At 34.8% G+C, this 17,454-nt stretch overlaps 1 protein-coding gene across 3 annotated transcripts; it reads left to right on the top strand.

The window, feature by feature from the left end:
• Window positions 1–485: 485 nt before the first annotated feature.
• On the top strand, window positions 486–16,383 carry LOC128206312 (receptor-type tyrosine-protein phosphatase kappa-like). 3 transcript variants are annotated; one of them, XM_052908686.1, is made up of 21 exons: window positions 486–622; window positions 3,026–4,346; window positions 4,538–4,646; window positions 4,850–4,923; window positions 5,725–5,859; window positions 6,657–6,823; window positions 6,996–7,083; window positions 7,610–7,674; window positions 7,799–7,835; window positions 8,087–8,190; window positions 8,550–8,675; window positions 11,348–11,496; window positions 12,330–12,465; window positions 12,861–12,989; window positions 13,278–13,380; window positions 13,594–13,670; window positions 13,940–14,071; window positions 14,298–14,435; window positions 14,647–14,795; window positions 14,941–15,013; window positions 15,419–16,383. In XM_052908686.1, the coding sequence occupies exons 2-21, from the start codon at window positions 3,392–3,394 to the stop codon at window positions 15,500–15,502; spliced, it is 3,030 nt and encodes a 1,009-aa protein (XP_052764646.1). In that variant the 5' UTR covers window positions 486–622; window positions 3,026–3,391; the 3' UTR covers window positions 15,503–16,383. The 3 variants fall into 3 exon arrangements, with proteins under 3 accessions (XP_052764646.1, XP_052764644.1, XP_052764647.1); XM_052908684.1 differs by having other exon boundaries at window positions 4,847–4,923; XM_052908687.1 differs by lacking the exons at window positions 13,594–13,670; window positions 14,647–14,795; window positions 14,941–15,013; window positions 15,419–16,383 and having other exon boundaries at window positions 4,847–4,923; window positions 13,949–14,071; window positions 14,298–14,428.
• The last annotated feature ends 1,071 nt before the right edge of the window (window positions 16,384–17,454 follow it).

Raw genomic sequence — 17,454 nt, 5'->3', positions numbered from 1 at the left:
CCATTTTCCACCGACGCGTGTGTGTGTGCGTGTGTGCGCGCGCGCGTGCGTGCGTGCGTGCGTGCGTGTTTGTGTGTGTGTGTGTGTGTGTGTGTGTGTGTGTGTGTCAGTTTGTGTGTGTGTGTGTGTGTGTGTGTGTGTGTGTGTGTGTGTGTGTGCGCGCGCGCGAGAGAGAGGGAGAGAGAGTTGGTATAAGGTGCTCATTACCTGGCCCATAGCCTGATTGTACCAATTCGTTAAATCTTTAGTTTCTTTTTAAAATGCGATCGCGATTGCCAATTCCGTAAATAAAATATGTAGCTAAAATATGTTAAGTTAAACCACATATCGCGTAAAATGTAGTATTCTTTCTAACTTACATAATATACTCTATGTATAGAGCACTCATTTAAACTCATTCAGTGTAAGGTGAAACTTGCTGTACAAGGCCGTACCTTATGTTTACGGTTGACTTCCTGGTTTACTTCGTTTTAAAAGATCACTAAGACATCTTCATTAACTTATAAATTCGGATAACATGTGTAATTAATAATATTATCTTTTTTAAATATGACTTTCATTCAGCTGAAATTGGTTTTTATCGTCACATTATATCTTCTGTTGGATGTTTGCAGCTCTACTGGTAGGAACTTTTATTTTTTTAGAGAAGTTACTATATGTACTCGTAATGGGGTGAATTAAACTACATATTGATAAGTAACGTTTGATAATATACATCGTTGTTCATCAGAGTATGTATTAAATAGAGTTTGAGGATAAAATGATCATCGTTGGCGATAAAGGTAAACTCTTAAATAACTTTGGTAACGTATACCAGTCGCAGTTCAATTATTGTGTTTTAAACACAATTCAGTCATTAAAATGCTGTAAACTTATATTTAATGACGTCAGTCATTTTAAATACGTATATCAGCGAGGCGCATAAGCTCATCATATTTATTTTCGTTAACAGTTATCAAACTTGTAACAAAAATAATAACATAAACATTGGCTTCTTCTAACATCCCGGCTCTATAACCTCGCGTTGATTTACTCCCAGGCGTTAAAACCAGGCGTATTATTACTTCCAGGCTCTATGCCTTGTATTCTTTTTACATCAAGGCCTTTTAACTTGACCTCTTAAACATACTGGCTTCATAACATGGATTTTTCTTGGTTTCATGCTTTATTTCCTGTCATTTTAATGTTATTAAAACTTGGTTATTATTACTTTTATGCTTATTATATTGCCATTTTAATAATAATAGAACTGACTTTTAATTACTTCCATGTTTCATAATCTGACTTCTTATTAATTCTAGGTTTAAAACTAACATCGAATTACTTCAAGGCTTTAAAATCTGACTTCCTATGTATTCTACGATTTAGAAAAAAACTGACTTCTGATTTCTTCCATGCTTAGAATTAAATTTTGATTACTTCCAGGCTTAAGAACTGACTTCTGATTACGTCTATGCTTTATATACTGACTTCTAATTACTCACAGGCTTTATAAACTGACTTTTGGTTACTTCCAGGCTTTATTAACTGACTCCTGCTTACTTCCAGGCCTTATAAATTTGTTTTTGATTACTTTCCGGCTTTAGAACTGACTTCTGATTACTTTTATGCGTTAAAACTGACTTCTGATCACTTCTAGGCTTTTGAACTTACTTCAAATTACTTCTGGGCTATATAACCGACTTCGGATTACTTCTAAGGTTTCGAACTGACTTCTGATTACTTTCAGGCTTTAGAACCACGTTCTGATTACTTTTAAGCTTTAAAGCTGACTTCTGATTACTGCTAGGCTTAAGAACTGACTTCTTATTAATTATATCCCTTGGAACTGACTTTTGCTAACATGTAGGCGTTAGAACAGACTTCAGATTACTCCTAAGCTTTAGTACGGACTTCTTATTAATTCTAGCCTTTGTACCTGACTTTCGCTTACTTCTAGCTTTTAAACTCACTTCATCACTTCTAGCCATTGGAACTGACTTTTGCTTACTTCTAGGCCATAGAACTGACTTCTGATTACTTATAGGCTTTCAAACTGACTCCTGATTACTTCCAGACCTTATCAACTGACTTTTGGTTACTTCACGGCCTTAGAACTAACTTTTGATTACTTGTAGATTTAAGAACTGACTTTTGCTTACTTCTAGGCTTTAGAACTGACTTTTAATTACTTCTAGGGCTTAGAACTAACTTCTGATTATTTCTAGGCTTTAGAAATGACTTATGATTATTTCCGGGCTTTCGAACTGATTTCTGATTACTTTTAGGCTTGGGAACTGACTTCTGATGACTTTAAGGCGTTATAACTGACTTCTGATTACTTTTAGGCTTTAGAGCGGACTTCTGATTACTTTTAGGCGTTTGAATTGACTTCAGATTACTTCTAAGCTTTATAATCTTACTTCTGCTTATTTTCAGACTTTTGTCTTAAATTGAATTTCGATTTTTCTTGCATTACACCTGTTTATAATTACTTCGAAGCCTTCTATCCTGCTTTCTTATATCTTCCCGGCTTTATCATTTGACTTCTGATGTATTAAGGTTTTATCACTTGACGTCCGATCACTTTAAGGTTTAATAGTTGACTTCTGATTACCTAGGCTTTATCAACTGACTTATAATTACTTCTAGGTTTTAGAACTGACGTCTGCTTACATTCAGGCTTTAGAAATGACTTATGATTACTTCCAGGCTTCATAAACTGATTTCTTATTACTTCCAGGCTTGATAAATTGCAGGCTTTATGTCTTGACCTCTGATCACTTCCAGGCGTCATAAGCTACCTTCGTCATTTCTCAATTCTTATCTAGTTTTAAGAAATGTGATTGCATTAATGACATTGTTATTACTTTTCTTTCACCAATTCAAGTCGAATATTGTTTCTATTACTGATGGCTCAGTAATACTCATCAAAATTAGATCACATATAAGCATACAACAATGCTACCAATGAAATGAGAAAATGAGATATGTAAATGTTATGAATGTTATTTTATGTTTTATAGTTTTTGTTTTCCTCACAAAGGTAACCAGTGTCCTCTATATTGCGAATCCTGTACCGGCGTCGGAACTAACCTAGTGTGTTTTTGCAAATCAGGAGAATTTATTCCAACAGCGCCTGTATTCCATGTGTTACTGTTGGGGCCAACTGTACAATCTGTAGCAATGGGTCTCAGTGTGAAGAATGCGTACCAGGCAAATGGGGGTCACGGTGTAACCAAGACTGTGGAGTGGGTTGTGAAGATGGAATATGCAATCTTTTACACGGAGCGTGTACTTGCATCGAAGGATTTTACGGGCATGACTGCAAAAGTCAATGTTCACTAAACTGCCAGGGTAACACTTGCGGAACAATGGTCACTGCAATTGTAAACCTGGATATTATTCACCAATGTGTACTGCAAAATGTTACTCTGCTTGTAAAGAATGTACTAACGGTAGTTCCTGCTCTATATGCCCGTCTGGAAAATCTGGACAGTATTGTGATAAGAGCTGTAACACAATAACTGGTAATTGTATTGATATTACGTGTCCACAAGCATGCACATCATGTGTTTCCAGTACACAATGCAAAGGCTGCACTGTTGGTAGGTTTGGATCAATATGTAACTACACGTGCCCCGCTAACTGTTTCGGTGGGTGTGTCCAGTCGTCTGGTGTGTGTAACGCATGTTCACATGGATATTACGGTTCAAACTGTCACAGAGCATGTAATTATTGTTATGGCAGTGATTGTACTCAAAATGGAGAATGTCTCAAGTGCTACCCAGGATATTTTGGTACATTTTGTAACTTAACATGTCCTTCTACATGTTCTGCCAATTGCAATCAAGTAGACGGATCATGTACTTTAATTTGTCCTTCGAATTGCTTAAGCTGTTCAGATAAAACATTATGCACTAAATGCAAAAACATTTACTACGGATTTGTTTGTGGTTTATTGTGTAGCCCTATGTGTAAACAGGGTCTCTGTGACATACAGTCAGGATATTGTGTGGAATGCAATTCGTCATCGAACTACGGTAATTTTTGCAACACCACCTGCAGCTCTGCATGTTCAACAAATGGATGCGAAAGGCAAACTGGTGGTTGTAAAGGGTGCATTGATGATACGGTTTACGGAACATTTTGTAATATCACATGCAATACAAATTGCAAGGATCAAATGTGTTCGCAATTAAACGGTCACTGCACAAATGGATGTATATCTAATTATTATGGGTCAACGTGTTACAATATCTGCTCTGAGAATTGTGCAAATTCCACGACAGAATCAAAATGCGATTCAAAAGGTAAATGCAACAGTGGATGTATTGACGGATTCATTGGCGATACGTGTACATCAGGTACCTTTTTATTTGTTTTATTGAATATTTTATGATTAGTAAATTATAATGCAGACACGAATATAAGTTTCACGATCAGATATATGCATATGTTACTCGGCTTGTCCCTGTAGTTTTTGTCATGATAGGAATATGATTTCATATTATTTATTGTCTTCCACTTAGAGGAAAAAGAGTTTGATGCATTTCAGGAAGTGAGAAGAACGTGAAAAGAGATGCAGCTGCTATAGGAGGAGGTGTGGGAGGAGTTGTTCTACTGGCTTTGGTTGCCGTGTTGGTTGCTATTTTTCTAAAAAGGAGGTAAGGAATTCTTATGACATATCATGGTTATCTTTTAAAGTCGGTTAACCCCAATGTTAATGGAAATTAATAGCAATTAAGAGATCTGTCGAAATGAAAAATATATACAAATTGCTATTTTTCTCCAATAAGACATTAGTTACTTCTTTGTTCACTCTATGTAACTCTATTTAAAGTATTAAACATTGATTTATATTTAGAAGAAAAAGCAAGCCCTATGAAGATCGAAGTGAGGAAATTGATAATGAATACCACACAATAGACTCATTGCACGGAGGTAAATGTTGTTTTTTTACATTTCGCCAAGTTATTTAAAATGATTATTCTTGATTTTTTCATTCAGGTTTTTAAATCAAGGTGCAAAAGCGATGTCTGTAGATCAAATGTCAAGGTCACATTTCATGATCTTTGGTCGAAATTCCTTAAGGCTTGGCTTGCCCAGGCTGTAACTTGGATGTTCATCATTGGGTATGGAAATGACTTGGTACACATTTTTACCATGTCAATATGGTATGATGCGTGCAAGACTGATGGTAAATATTGCTTCTTAGTTGGCTTGTCCGGGTTGTTACTTTGCCATACATTCAGAGAATTGGAAATAACTTGATTCGAATGCTCAAAGGTCATGGTCACACTTAAGGGTTTTGATTAAAATTACATTTTTGCTTGTTCTGGCTTTAAATTGGCCAGACGTTTTGGAATTTTTGGTTCGATATTCATTGCCAACAAAGCTCAATTATGTATAGCGAATTAGGAATTACACCATTTCCATATATATGCATGCCCATTAATAACACGTTTGATTTGCACAACTTTTCTGATTGAGCAAATTAAAAACCGGATTTTCTACGTATTTTGGTGTTACACATAGATAACGTTGGTACAAAACACGGATATAAGAAACAAACATTCTTATTGTTTCACTTCCAATGTTTTTGTTGATGGCCGAGTAAATTGGATTTGGCTGAAATAATACGTTTCAATCGCTTAATTAATATTAATTAACGTCGGAAGTAAGTTTTTATTTTTAGCATTTCATTCGACCTAGTTTCAATGTTTTGTGATACCGATTTTCCAGAGAAGCAAGGTTCGATAAATGCAACAGCCGCACGTTCGTTAGCAACAACAAACCCCAGTTACAACAATGTTTCGGACACAGTCATGCTTGATGGTGGCTTAGAATCAGCAACGGACGATGATGATCTAGAAATTGGTCAGTTGGAAAAGAAATATTACATATTTATTAGAATAAGTGGAACAAAAGGGTTAGTATGTGTCATTAAGATGATAATTTGACACCTTTGTACGTCATCGGACATTGGATTTATTTAAACTGTCACAAGTGCATCATCCAATAAGCTGTGTTTATATTTCCCGTTTCATTAAAAAGGGGTTTACAATAACGTATACAATATCGGGAAGAAAATGCAATGACATCATTTCATTTCGTTTCATGTATTACGTCATTTGGTTGATAGTTCGGGTGGTTTTCCCATTCAATATCATTTTAAAAAAATGTTGAATTTAGAGCATGGACACAAAACGAAAAATGGTTTGTTTCAGTGTTAGTTGCAACGTATATCACTTTTCGAACGCAAAAGGTAAATATTTCTTTTGCTGCTCACTCGGTGAAATATATTACATATCTTAAACTGAAAGAAACCATTATCCTATATCTGTTTTATCGGCTGTAAAACGTAAACGCATTGTTACACGGGCATTCACAGGCAACAAAATCAAAATAACGTGTGGAGCTCTAAGTCACAACTTCCAAAATGTAGCCTTTCTTTCATTGATATAACCACACACTATCAAAGAGTGTTGTTAATAAATGACTTCTAATTGCAATATTTTGGTTTTTGATCGACAATTGGAAACAACTACTGCTGCATCGAGGATGGACAGATGATAAATAAAGCTAAAGTATTAACCATGTAAAATTACAGCTGTGACAGTTTATGATTTAGACAATACCACATTGTTATATCAAACCACACATCACCCTAACAGATTTAGACGAAGAGAGAAGGTTCGAGAAGAGGAAACTGACCAAGAAGGTTGAGGAGAATGTTTACTACATCGGTATACAGGACATAGAGAAGAGGAAAGTGAGAGTGGAGGAACTGGCGGCCTTTGTGGCTGGAAAGACTCTGGATTACTATGGGGAGGAATTTGATGTACTTACCATTTACATAAGCATCACGAATATATTTATTTTTTTGTTTGTGTATATCAAATAAGTAACGCCACTAAAACAAATTCAAAAAGCTGAAAATAACTTTGAAGCAATTTATATCACTGTAATACGAATTACTTTTAGCATATTTATTTGCCTCTTTTGTCCTGCAGAAATTCTCCGACGGCCTCACAAGGAGCTGTGACGCTGCCAAATTACCTCGAAACAGGGCGAAGAACAGATACAAGGGAATATATGCATGTAACAATACCTTAGAAGTTAAATTATCGAAATTCACCGATCCATAGGAATTGATTTCTAATAAACATTTATTTTGCAACAGTTCATTTAAAAATGTATTTTGAAGCTAGTGTTTTAAATTAAAACAAGGCTACAAAGTTGCTTATATATCTTTATCTCTAAATAATAACTAGGATTTATTATTATTATTATTATTATTATTATTATTATTATTATTATTATTATTATTATTATTATTATCATCATTATTATTATTATCATTATTTATATTATTATTATTATTATTATTATTATTATTATTATTATTATTATTATTATTATTATTATTATTATTATTATTAATATTTTTATTATTATTATTTTTATGATGATGATTATTATTATTATTATTAGTAGTAGTAGTAGTAGTAGTAGTAGTAGTAGTAGTAGTAGTAGTAGTAGTAGTAGTAGTAGTAGTAGTAGAAATAGTAGTATTAAAAGTATTTATTTATTTTCTATTTTCTTTAATTGTACTATTCTGTTCCAGATGATGCTACAAGGGTGAAAGTGACTGGTTTTGATACGGATTACATCAATGCTAACTACATCGATGTATGTATAAGAACCAAATACTCATTTTGAAGTTGAACTGAACTTTAAATGAAATAAGTCACAAATGTATCAAGTACACTAACAATAATTACTATAATTATTTTACTTGATCTTCTATTTGCAGGGTTTCAAGGAGAGAAATGCATATATTGCATCGCTAGGTAAAGATATATACATTTTTGACATTTACATGTCCGAGGAACCTTCATTTTTGGCTAGCGTTGATCCTCCAGTAATTAATTGCATCAGTTACCGGTGTACTATTTCTAAAAAAGAGACGGACTACTTTATTACACTCTTTCTTTAAAGAGATAAACAATACGAAACATACCAATGATATACATGCATGAATGACAGATATAACATACAGAACACGATTGCTACCGTTTCTATGGTGTTTTTGTATCCCAAGGTCCAATGTCGAAACAGATGGGAGACTTTGGCATGTTCTGGAATATGATTTGGCAACAGAAGGTGGAGAAGATCGTCATGGTTACCAACCTGATGGAGGAAGGGGTATAAAGTCATTGATTGTCCAAACTTAACCCCGTTGATATATGTACACTGTAAAACAGAAAACCTTAATGAAAACATTTGTACACCCATATTTCGAAAGTATAAATATATTAAAAAAAGGTATCATTTACTGAATGCTTGTTCGATTATTTGAATGCCATTTTATTGTTTAACATTGTTGCAATGTTGCCATTGGAATGACCAAAAATCGACAAACAAGTATGCGTTAGTCAAATTCAATTAGTGCAATCGCTAAGGCGTTCGGATTTTTAAAATTATCACACAATAACACACGTCAGCAAAACAACATTTAAAACAGATTCTATCATTGGTATCTAAGTCCCTTTCACGTCATTCAGAAGGAGAAATGCGAGCAGTACTGGCCCAATATTGGGACCATTTTGACCTACAGCGGGGTGAAGGTCACCTGTCAGAGCGAGTATGAGTATGCAGAGTTTACGAGAAGGTTGCTGCTCCTAAATGATGTAAGCGTAGTTCGATTATTATAACATAAAATTATTATTACATACACAATTTGAGTTCATTTTAATAATAATTTCAATGCGTACCTATATCAAATATTGTTTTAACATGTGACTTAAAGGAAAAATAAGAACCGTTTTGCCGCGACTGCATTTAAAATAATAGTTTTCAATGCATATACATTTTTTCTAAATGAAATATTGTTCCTTATTAACGAACTTGAATATTAACAACTATTATCATATGCATTAACATAAATCAGTGAGTCGGATGTATGTACTTTCCAATTCAAACATTTGACGCTACAAACATTTACCATTACTTGTGCAAATTAGGCAAAATACACGGAAGATTAAAACGTACCCTCAACTAAATGTAAACCGTCCGTAAATGTTGATGATTATTCTCACTTCACTCTTCGTGAATAAGCACAAAAGAACACAAAACTATTGCCATTGTATGGAAGAATATCCAATACCTTCTCTGTGCAAGCATTACTATAGAAAGCATTAAATATGTCTGTTTAAAGTATTTTGCTCAATTACATGAAACACTGATATCAATATAAACATTACAAACAAAGGTAACACACTTTAATTTGTATCTATTTATTTTTAGTTTGGTAGTGGACCGAATTATATCAAACAGTGAAAACTGACATATGTACTCGATCTTATTAGATTTTGGTTAAATAAATTACACCCACAACCCTTATTGTCAGTGCCTGTGCATAATATTACACTACAGTATCGTCCATCTCTTAAAGGACAATGTTTAAAAGCAATGACCTCGGTATATTATGAAAATTTCTTAAAATACATAGGTAATTAATGAAACAAAACACACTTTTACAATAATTAAAATATTACGGTCAACTACAGCGCGGTCAAGGGCACCTGTCAGAGCGAGGAAGTATGACATAAACGTTCCGTTGACGCGACTGAGTCAAAATGCAGTACTCGAATTAGAATATTAACTTAGTGTAAGCAATTATTTGTTGACCTTTGAAAAGGTACATTAGGGCTGCGTCCACACACTTTTTTTAGCGCATAAAAGATTTAAGCCATGGTGTACCTTATGTCTTTTCTATATTAACCAGTGTGCTTAGACGACCATTTTAAATTTTAAGACACATAATCGTAGTCATCAAATCAATCTATGATTCGGATATGTTTAAACATAGTTCAAATACTTTAACGTCATAACCATTCAACTTAACAGTTTGACAAGGTTTAAATGAAATATAGGCAAAATACACGGAAGTTTAAAAGTAAGCAATACTAAACTTCAAGCGCTCGTGAATGCTAATGTTTATTTTGACTTCACGCTACCGGAATAAACACAAAAGATTTACGGAGCGACAGACACCGATTGAAGAATGCTTTTAACCTTCTGCGTTAAGTTGAGAGTGAAGCGATAAAATGTGTATTTTCTTTCCATTTACGTATTAATAATACATTTTTAAATCGATGCACCCAATGATTCTGCTTATAAATATTAATATCAGTATAAACCTTAGAAGGAAAGATAACCAGGTTTTACTCGTTATATGCTTCCTTATGAGTGGCTGTTTAAAAACTTCCACAATTGATACGAACTTATACAATATTAATAATAATGTTGCTGAACGGTGGAAAGAAGTGAACTAGTTAAAGCATTAAATAAATAATACATATTACACAACACCATTCCACATACACGTTTTCTTTGTAGAAGGATCAAAGCTGTCAAGAACGAAGTTGAATTATATGTTTCTGTGTGGAGTATACATAAATGTACATTCGGAACTCCTCGGCCATTTTATTAGAAAACAACCTCGGATGTATTTGGACGGTTTACACACTTAAAAAGTCGTACGTTTAAGTCCGCTGCAAGTAGATCGCGTAGTAATTTTATTTAGCAGTTAAACTTTGTGACTCAACTCTTGGGATTCTTCATTATGTTTGCTATAATACAATTCAATGACAATAAATTTAAACTAAGATCAATAAATACAACTCTAAAACACTACATTTAACTAATGATATAATTCAAAATTTTACGAACTACTTCAACAGATGTACCGGCATACATCCGAGGTTGTTTTCTAATAAAATGGCCGAGGAGCTCCGAATGATAAATGTAAAGATTGTTAAAATCCACTTCCTTAATGGAGTTTTTATAAACATAAAGGAGTCAGGTGATTTGGTCGGTCAGGGTGAACGTGATGTATAAGAGTGTAAAGAACTATATCAATTAAAACTTGATAGCAATATGCCTTCCCCTTGACTACGACATCATGGATGCATGGCATCAACTAAAGTACACTAACAACGATCAATTGTTTGAGGTATATACAATTCATAACTATGTACCAATCTTGACAATCTCATTAAAGCAGATTCATGGCGTTACAACGAAATGCTATGGAAATCAGCGTAAAGCGAACGCCACGAAATTATTAAACCGGAAAACAGAGAGAGAGAGAGAGAGAGAGAGAGAGAGAGAGAGAGGGAGGGAGGAGGGGAGAGGAGGGGGGCTCCGTAAAGTATTATGACAATATGGAGTCCACAAAAAGCAGGTTATTTCACAAATAGGAATATCTGACTTGTGTCAAAATACCACATGCAAGTATGTTTTATTTATAATCGGGGCAAAGACCATCAACTAGAAAACAAAATAAAAACTATTTCAGGGAGAATCTGAGAGGCAGCTGCACCACCTTCACTTCACGGCCTGGCCGGATAGGGGAATCCCAGAGGACGTCACAGCGCTGATTGAGTTCCGACATAGAGTGCTCAATTCTCCTGCTCATCTCGGAGGTCCAACACTGGTCCATTGCAGGTGTAGATTATATATTGTTCATTTTTTAAACCTTTGCACCTGTTATAAAAGTACTATTTGAGAGCGTTACAGGGCATTCCAAGCATATAGATATGTTCTCACTTTGTAACAGTTCGTGCCAAGGAGGAATGCGCGCCAAGCTAGCTCGAGCTCACGGGGTTCGACTGTAATTGCAAGTGTGAGATTTTTTTATTGCATATTCAAGAGCAATTGTCATGTTATGAACGTCAAAGAGCGTCATGGATTCAGTTAAGAAAGATGGTACTCACTGATTGCCCCTGTACATGTTGATGACCCACCAACGCTGGTCGCATATAAGTAAATAATGAATTATAAGTTCTTATCATAAATTTGTCCTAAAGGGAATGTTTTACAACACTGGTAAAGCTATAAAGGACCATTACAAAGAAAAACACAGAACTAGGGGAACTGAAATCGCTCTCAAGTGCACGAGCATTAGGTCAGACAGTGAGCAAGATATCACAAATACTGTGAGTGTTTTCGTTGTACGTGTTGAAACAGAACCAGCAATAAACACATTTGAAGCTCTATTGCATGTCGCTTAAAAAGCTCATGTAAAAATTAATGATAAAGGTGTCCTCCTCTCACACAAGAGGTCCTGTTTTCGATCGCCACCAGAACCATTACTTGGCCTATAAAATATGACACAGATCACACAGTTGGTTTCCAAACGGACTCGAGAATGATTTATATCAGCTTTCAGCACTCTTTATAATAGAGTGTAAAATACATTTGTATAAATTAATAAATAACGCATATCCTTTTACCATTTGTTATGATCGATAAATGTCATATATGGATGTTCCTTTTAGTGCGGGAATCGGTCGAACAGGGACATATATTGCGTTAGATATTCTAACAAAGGAAGGCAATTCGAACAAGGCCGTTGAGATTCCAGGATGCATCATCAATATGAGACAGAACAGGCCAAACATGGTCCAGACAGCGGTAGGTTGATATGTGAATCCTTGAACCACAAAAAACGTAACGTGATTGACAAAGTTATTGAGAAGTGCAGAAATATAGGAAGGTTCAGAAAATATCAATATAAACTGCGTTCTTACTTTTTGTCGTACCTTAAAAGTTGTGTGCTATATAGTTGTAACTCAGCTATGCACGTCTAAAAGATATATATATTGCATAATTGCTGGATATTTTCTGTCCTCTTTGCAACCTCAATGGCTTATCAGTTGTCTATTTTCTTCTTGCAATATTGTTTTTCTACGTTTACATGTCATATTGGAATTACACAATATTTATGCTTGACTTCTGATATGCGTTTCCATAGAACCTATGCACACACAAACGAGCCATGAGTATATCAGTGTTCTTCCTGATTTCAGGAACAGTACGAGTTTCTACACCTTGCCCTGGTTTACACCCTGACTTTTAACTGTGAGCAGATACCAGGAAAACAGATTCAGGACTACATGATAGAAACCAGCAAAGGCGATCTTATCAGGCAGTTAAAGGTAACGGAATGTGCTTTTGCATTTGCCCAAAGTGAGTATACTAATCAATATTCAGTGAGGTCAATAACTAGTGGTAAACTGATAATTACATAACGATGTTCACTTGGTATTTAAAGTGTATTTATCCAGATACAAACAGTCAAACGAAAGTAACTGAATGAGTAATATGTTTCTTTGAAACAGATGTAAATATATATTATGCCCAGAATGCATATATATATATATATATATATATATGCTCATATATGCTCATAACACAAACGAAATGACAGTATTTCTCCTTTGTAGAAAATAAAGGACACTCCCCACGTTCACACTACCGATGAAGTCGTTGCTATTGAACGAAACAAGACTGAGAAAGGAAGGAACAGAAGTGAAGCAGATATTCCAGGTGCACGCTTCTAAAGAATATCGCATACTCATTACCCACTTTATGAAATACCCAACATATATCTACAAGCCATACGTAACGCTTCAGCTCTGCTGACCTAATACCATAACCAGTATAACTGCGCGATGACATTCGGTAATGAAATAGTGTGCTATCAAAATGTAAAATGATGTTAACTCAAAAGGAATATATTAAAAGAGTTATTACTTTCAGGCGATGAATACCGCCCTCGACTTTATTTGGGAATAAGACATGGAGATTCAGACTATGTCAACGCTGTCTTTGTTCATGTAAGGGTATATAATATTATTATTCAACATTTTCAAAGAACATAATCAAGTTCAAACATTTTTACATTTAACATTTGCTCTAATAAACGGTAGTTTCTCCAAACATATACAGCCAGTTAAAGCTGCTAAGTATTGACGTTATGAGAACCTTCGTTTGAAAATTCTATTCCGATTGCTAAAATCAATACATTCAAACCATTACCTTTAACTGCAGTAATATGTTCGTATATCGTGTTCGTCCATCGCCGTACATTCAATTAATGTTGCAGGCGTTTCAGGCGAAACCGAAATACATTGTCGCACAGTCTCCAATGCCAAATACTGTACTGGATTTCCTTACTTTGGCATACCAAGAAAATTGTTCATGCATTGTCAGCTTTGAGCAAAGTGACGGCAAAAAGGTACGATTAAGAAAATATATATTCCTGTCATTTTGTCGAAAGTCTGTAATGAGTCGACTCGATGAAATAACATGAAGTTCTCTCTTGCTGCTGTTTCATTTCAAGACGGAAGAACATGATAAATTTCAACTATCTCCTACTGTAGAAAATGTTCTTTGCACAAGTCTTAATCAAATCCTTATTAACGGAATTTCATTTAAAAAGAACTTAACATTATTTCCACTAGGATATAGGTGAATATTATCCAGCGGACAATCAAGAACTCAAGAAAGATCAACTGTCTATTTCATGTGGGAGGGATAAAGTCAAGAACGAGTACAGTATCCAGAAATGGCTAACTATTGAGTTCAAGGGAAGCACACAGGTTAGTTTAATATCAATCTTATACATGAATTAACATCATTTATAAGAAGATTATTTGTGGGGGTTTTAAAACAATAAAGTAATTTCGGCGTAGAACAAAGAGAAGTTTTGAAATTTACTTTGCTTTTATTGAACAGTTTAATGTATTTTATTGATTTTGTTTAATGAAAGTATGCTTTCATAAATGATTGTAGCTTTGGTTTTCGTTACAGAGTGAAGGTGGCAAGAGCACATTGCGACACTTTGAGTTTACAGACTGGAACCAGACTGGAAATGTTCCACGCAACCCTGCTAACTATGTTGCATTTCTGAGAGATGTCAAAATGGCATCGTCCAATGGGCCTGTTCTTGTCCACTGCAGGTAGTACAAATTCAAGCTTTGTAATCCATGCGTTCTCGTTGGATTTTACACTTTTTTACTATCTGGATTGCGGGATTTTAGACCAAATTTGGTTTCATTTGAACTTACATTCACTTTAATCAATCTAATATGCTATATTTATCAGGGATGGTGGTAGTAAGAGCGGGCTGTTCTGTGTTATGGCATTCCTCTTGGCGAAAATGGTAGTAGAGCACGAGGTCAGTGTGGTAAATGCCGTCAGGAGGGTCAAAGCCAGGAGACCCAACGCAGTGGCCAATCAGATTAGCTAACCATTTTAATTGGTTTTAATTTCGAATTAACATATATCTGCGCTTAATACAAGTGCGCATTATGCCCATTAACGAAAGAGTCAACATAATAAATTAAATATATATGTACATATATGTTTGGTCTTCTTTAAAACCCTCTTTATTTTTTTCAAATAGTTAGCTTACTATAAGCTACGTATTCGCAGGGAATAACGATGACAACCCCGATACAATTAAGTAGTGTACGATATAAAATATTCAACTTAATATCCTTTACTAACAATGCAAAGAACGGTGAGTCATAGCTTACTCTACTGCATGTAACCAATGTGTTTTGATATTTTCTATTTGTAGGCACAGTTCGACTTCTGCCATGATTGTGTTCTGGAGTTCGTCCGCTCGTTCAAAACATACTCCAATTTCAGCGAAGATATATAAATAAAATGTGGATTGGAAAACAATGTTTGTTTTTTAAATTGCATACCATTGTGTAAAGTTCTGGACACTTCAAATTTAGCGGTTCCTACAATATAAGTATTCCAAGTTCAAACAGCCAACACAATTGTCTTGGCTATATTTAGAATATATAATTCCAACAGATATTTGGGGTCACCGCTCCCAGCAAGCCCACATTTATGCTTGAACTAAAATTATTTTTATTAACTCGTTACCAACTTGGACAGCTAAAATAGTATCTACTCAAAATTCTGAACATACTGTTTCAAATCTAGTTATATCTACACTTATATGAGCTACTGATGCTACTACTGCTACTACTACTACTACTACTACTACTACTACTGCTGCTGCTGCTGCTGCTGCTGCTGCTGCTGCTGCTGCTGATGGTGCTGGTGCTGGTGCTGGTGGTGGTGCTGCTGCTGCTGCTTACGTGTGTAATCAAACAAATTGTTTCGTTTGTACATCATATGAACGTTTCTTATTTGGATTTTGTAAAGCTGTAGTTATGACCCTACCAAATCGGCTTTATCTATTCACAGATGTGTTATACACACGTTTCTGCATTCATCTACCTTATTCTAATTCTAAAAATCTGAGCGTGTTTTCTTTTTGTATAAACTTAATAGAATGTTTAAGAACTTCTTCAACATGTAATAAGTTTCCTTCGTTAATTGAAATTTGGACAAATGTATCTATATTGAAGAGATGCCATACTTTTCTGTATTGCTCATAACTACCCAGGACGTTCACAGTGTCGAATACGCCAAGGACTGGTTCCGCACAAATGACATGCTCTGGTATTGTAATAAGTAATGTAAAACCTATTAACTGCCGCTTTTTTGCTATTTTCTATTGATAACATTGTGCTTTGTGATGCATTTGCTTTGAATGAGTGTTGTACTGAATAAAAAACCTTAATATTGGTTGTGTAAGATACTTGTTAATGCATCAGCATGCGGACTGTTGTGGTATGGATTGTATGAAACTAATCATTGACACATTGGGTTAGTTCAACCGACCAACGTCATATTCTCTTTATATTGTAATTATACAACAAATGAAATAGAAAGGTTACCACTCGGTCGTGGGCTCCAAACGTAAAAACTTTAAACAACTTCAGCAAATGAATAATATGATGATAAAATCATCTATGTTTTTTAACAAATATAGTCAAAAAGGGACACTATTGAGCACAATACATTTTATTGTTTGTTAAAACAGTGCTTGTGGTAAATGTTTAAATTAACATCCTGTGTAATATCAATATGTCATATAAACTGACAAATAAGCAGTATCCCACGCACGATATGGGGCTGTAAGACATACACTTGCTTTTCTAGTGTTATCAACTATTTCAATTACTCAAATTTTGGAAGCAACTCTATGATAGTACCTTAAAATATTCATAAGAAATTGAGACAACCAAAGAACATTATATAGACATTGCAATGGCACGCACACGTATATAATAGGTAATACAATTGACTTAATTGTTTAGTTAGTCTCCGAACAAGGTGTCCTTATAAAACATAATATAATTGAAATTTGATGATTCATTCCGAAATGTTCACACGACAAGACAGTGCAAGATGTGTATTGTCTATTATTTGATAAACGTACACCAATTAGATACACCCTCGAATAAATACGTGCATGTATTCAGCAATCAAGTGCATTCACTTGCACGTTTACACGTATTAAGCGTTTAATTTAGTAGTTATGTGATCAACAAAACATACGTCGAAAAATAGGTTAGGCAAACGATTGTTTCCGGATCACCGGAGCATTGTCGTGGATCAACAAAATCATGCCTGTCGAGGAAAATGATGCCGAGAAAATCAGATTAAACAGTGAAACAAAACGTGATTGATAAAAAGACGCGAAACAACATATTACTTGTTCAATTTTCAATTTTCTTTATTTTGTCTATC

Source organism: Mya arenaria, chromosome 10 (assembly GCF_026914265.1).
Source record: "Mya arenaria isolate MELC-2E11 chromosome 10, ASM2691426v1".
NCBI lineage: Eukaryota > Metazoa > Mollusca > Bivalvia > Myida > Myidae > Mya > Mya arenaria.
This window is presented reverse-complemented; position numbering and strand designations above follow the sequence as displayed.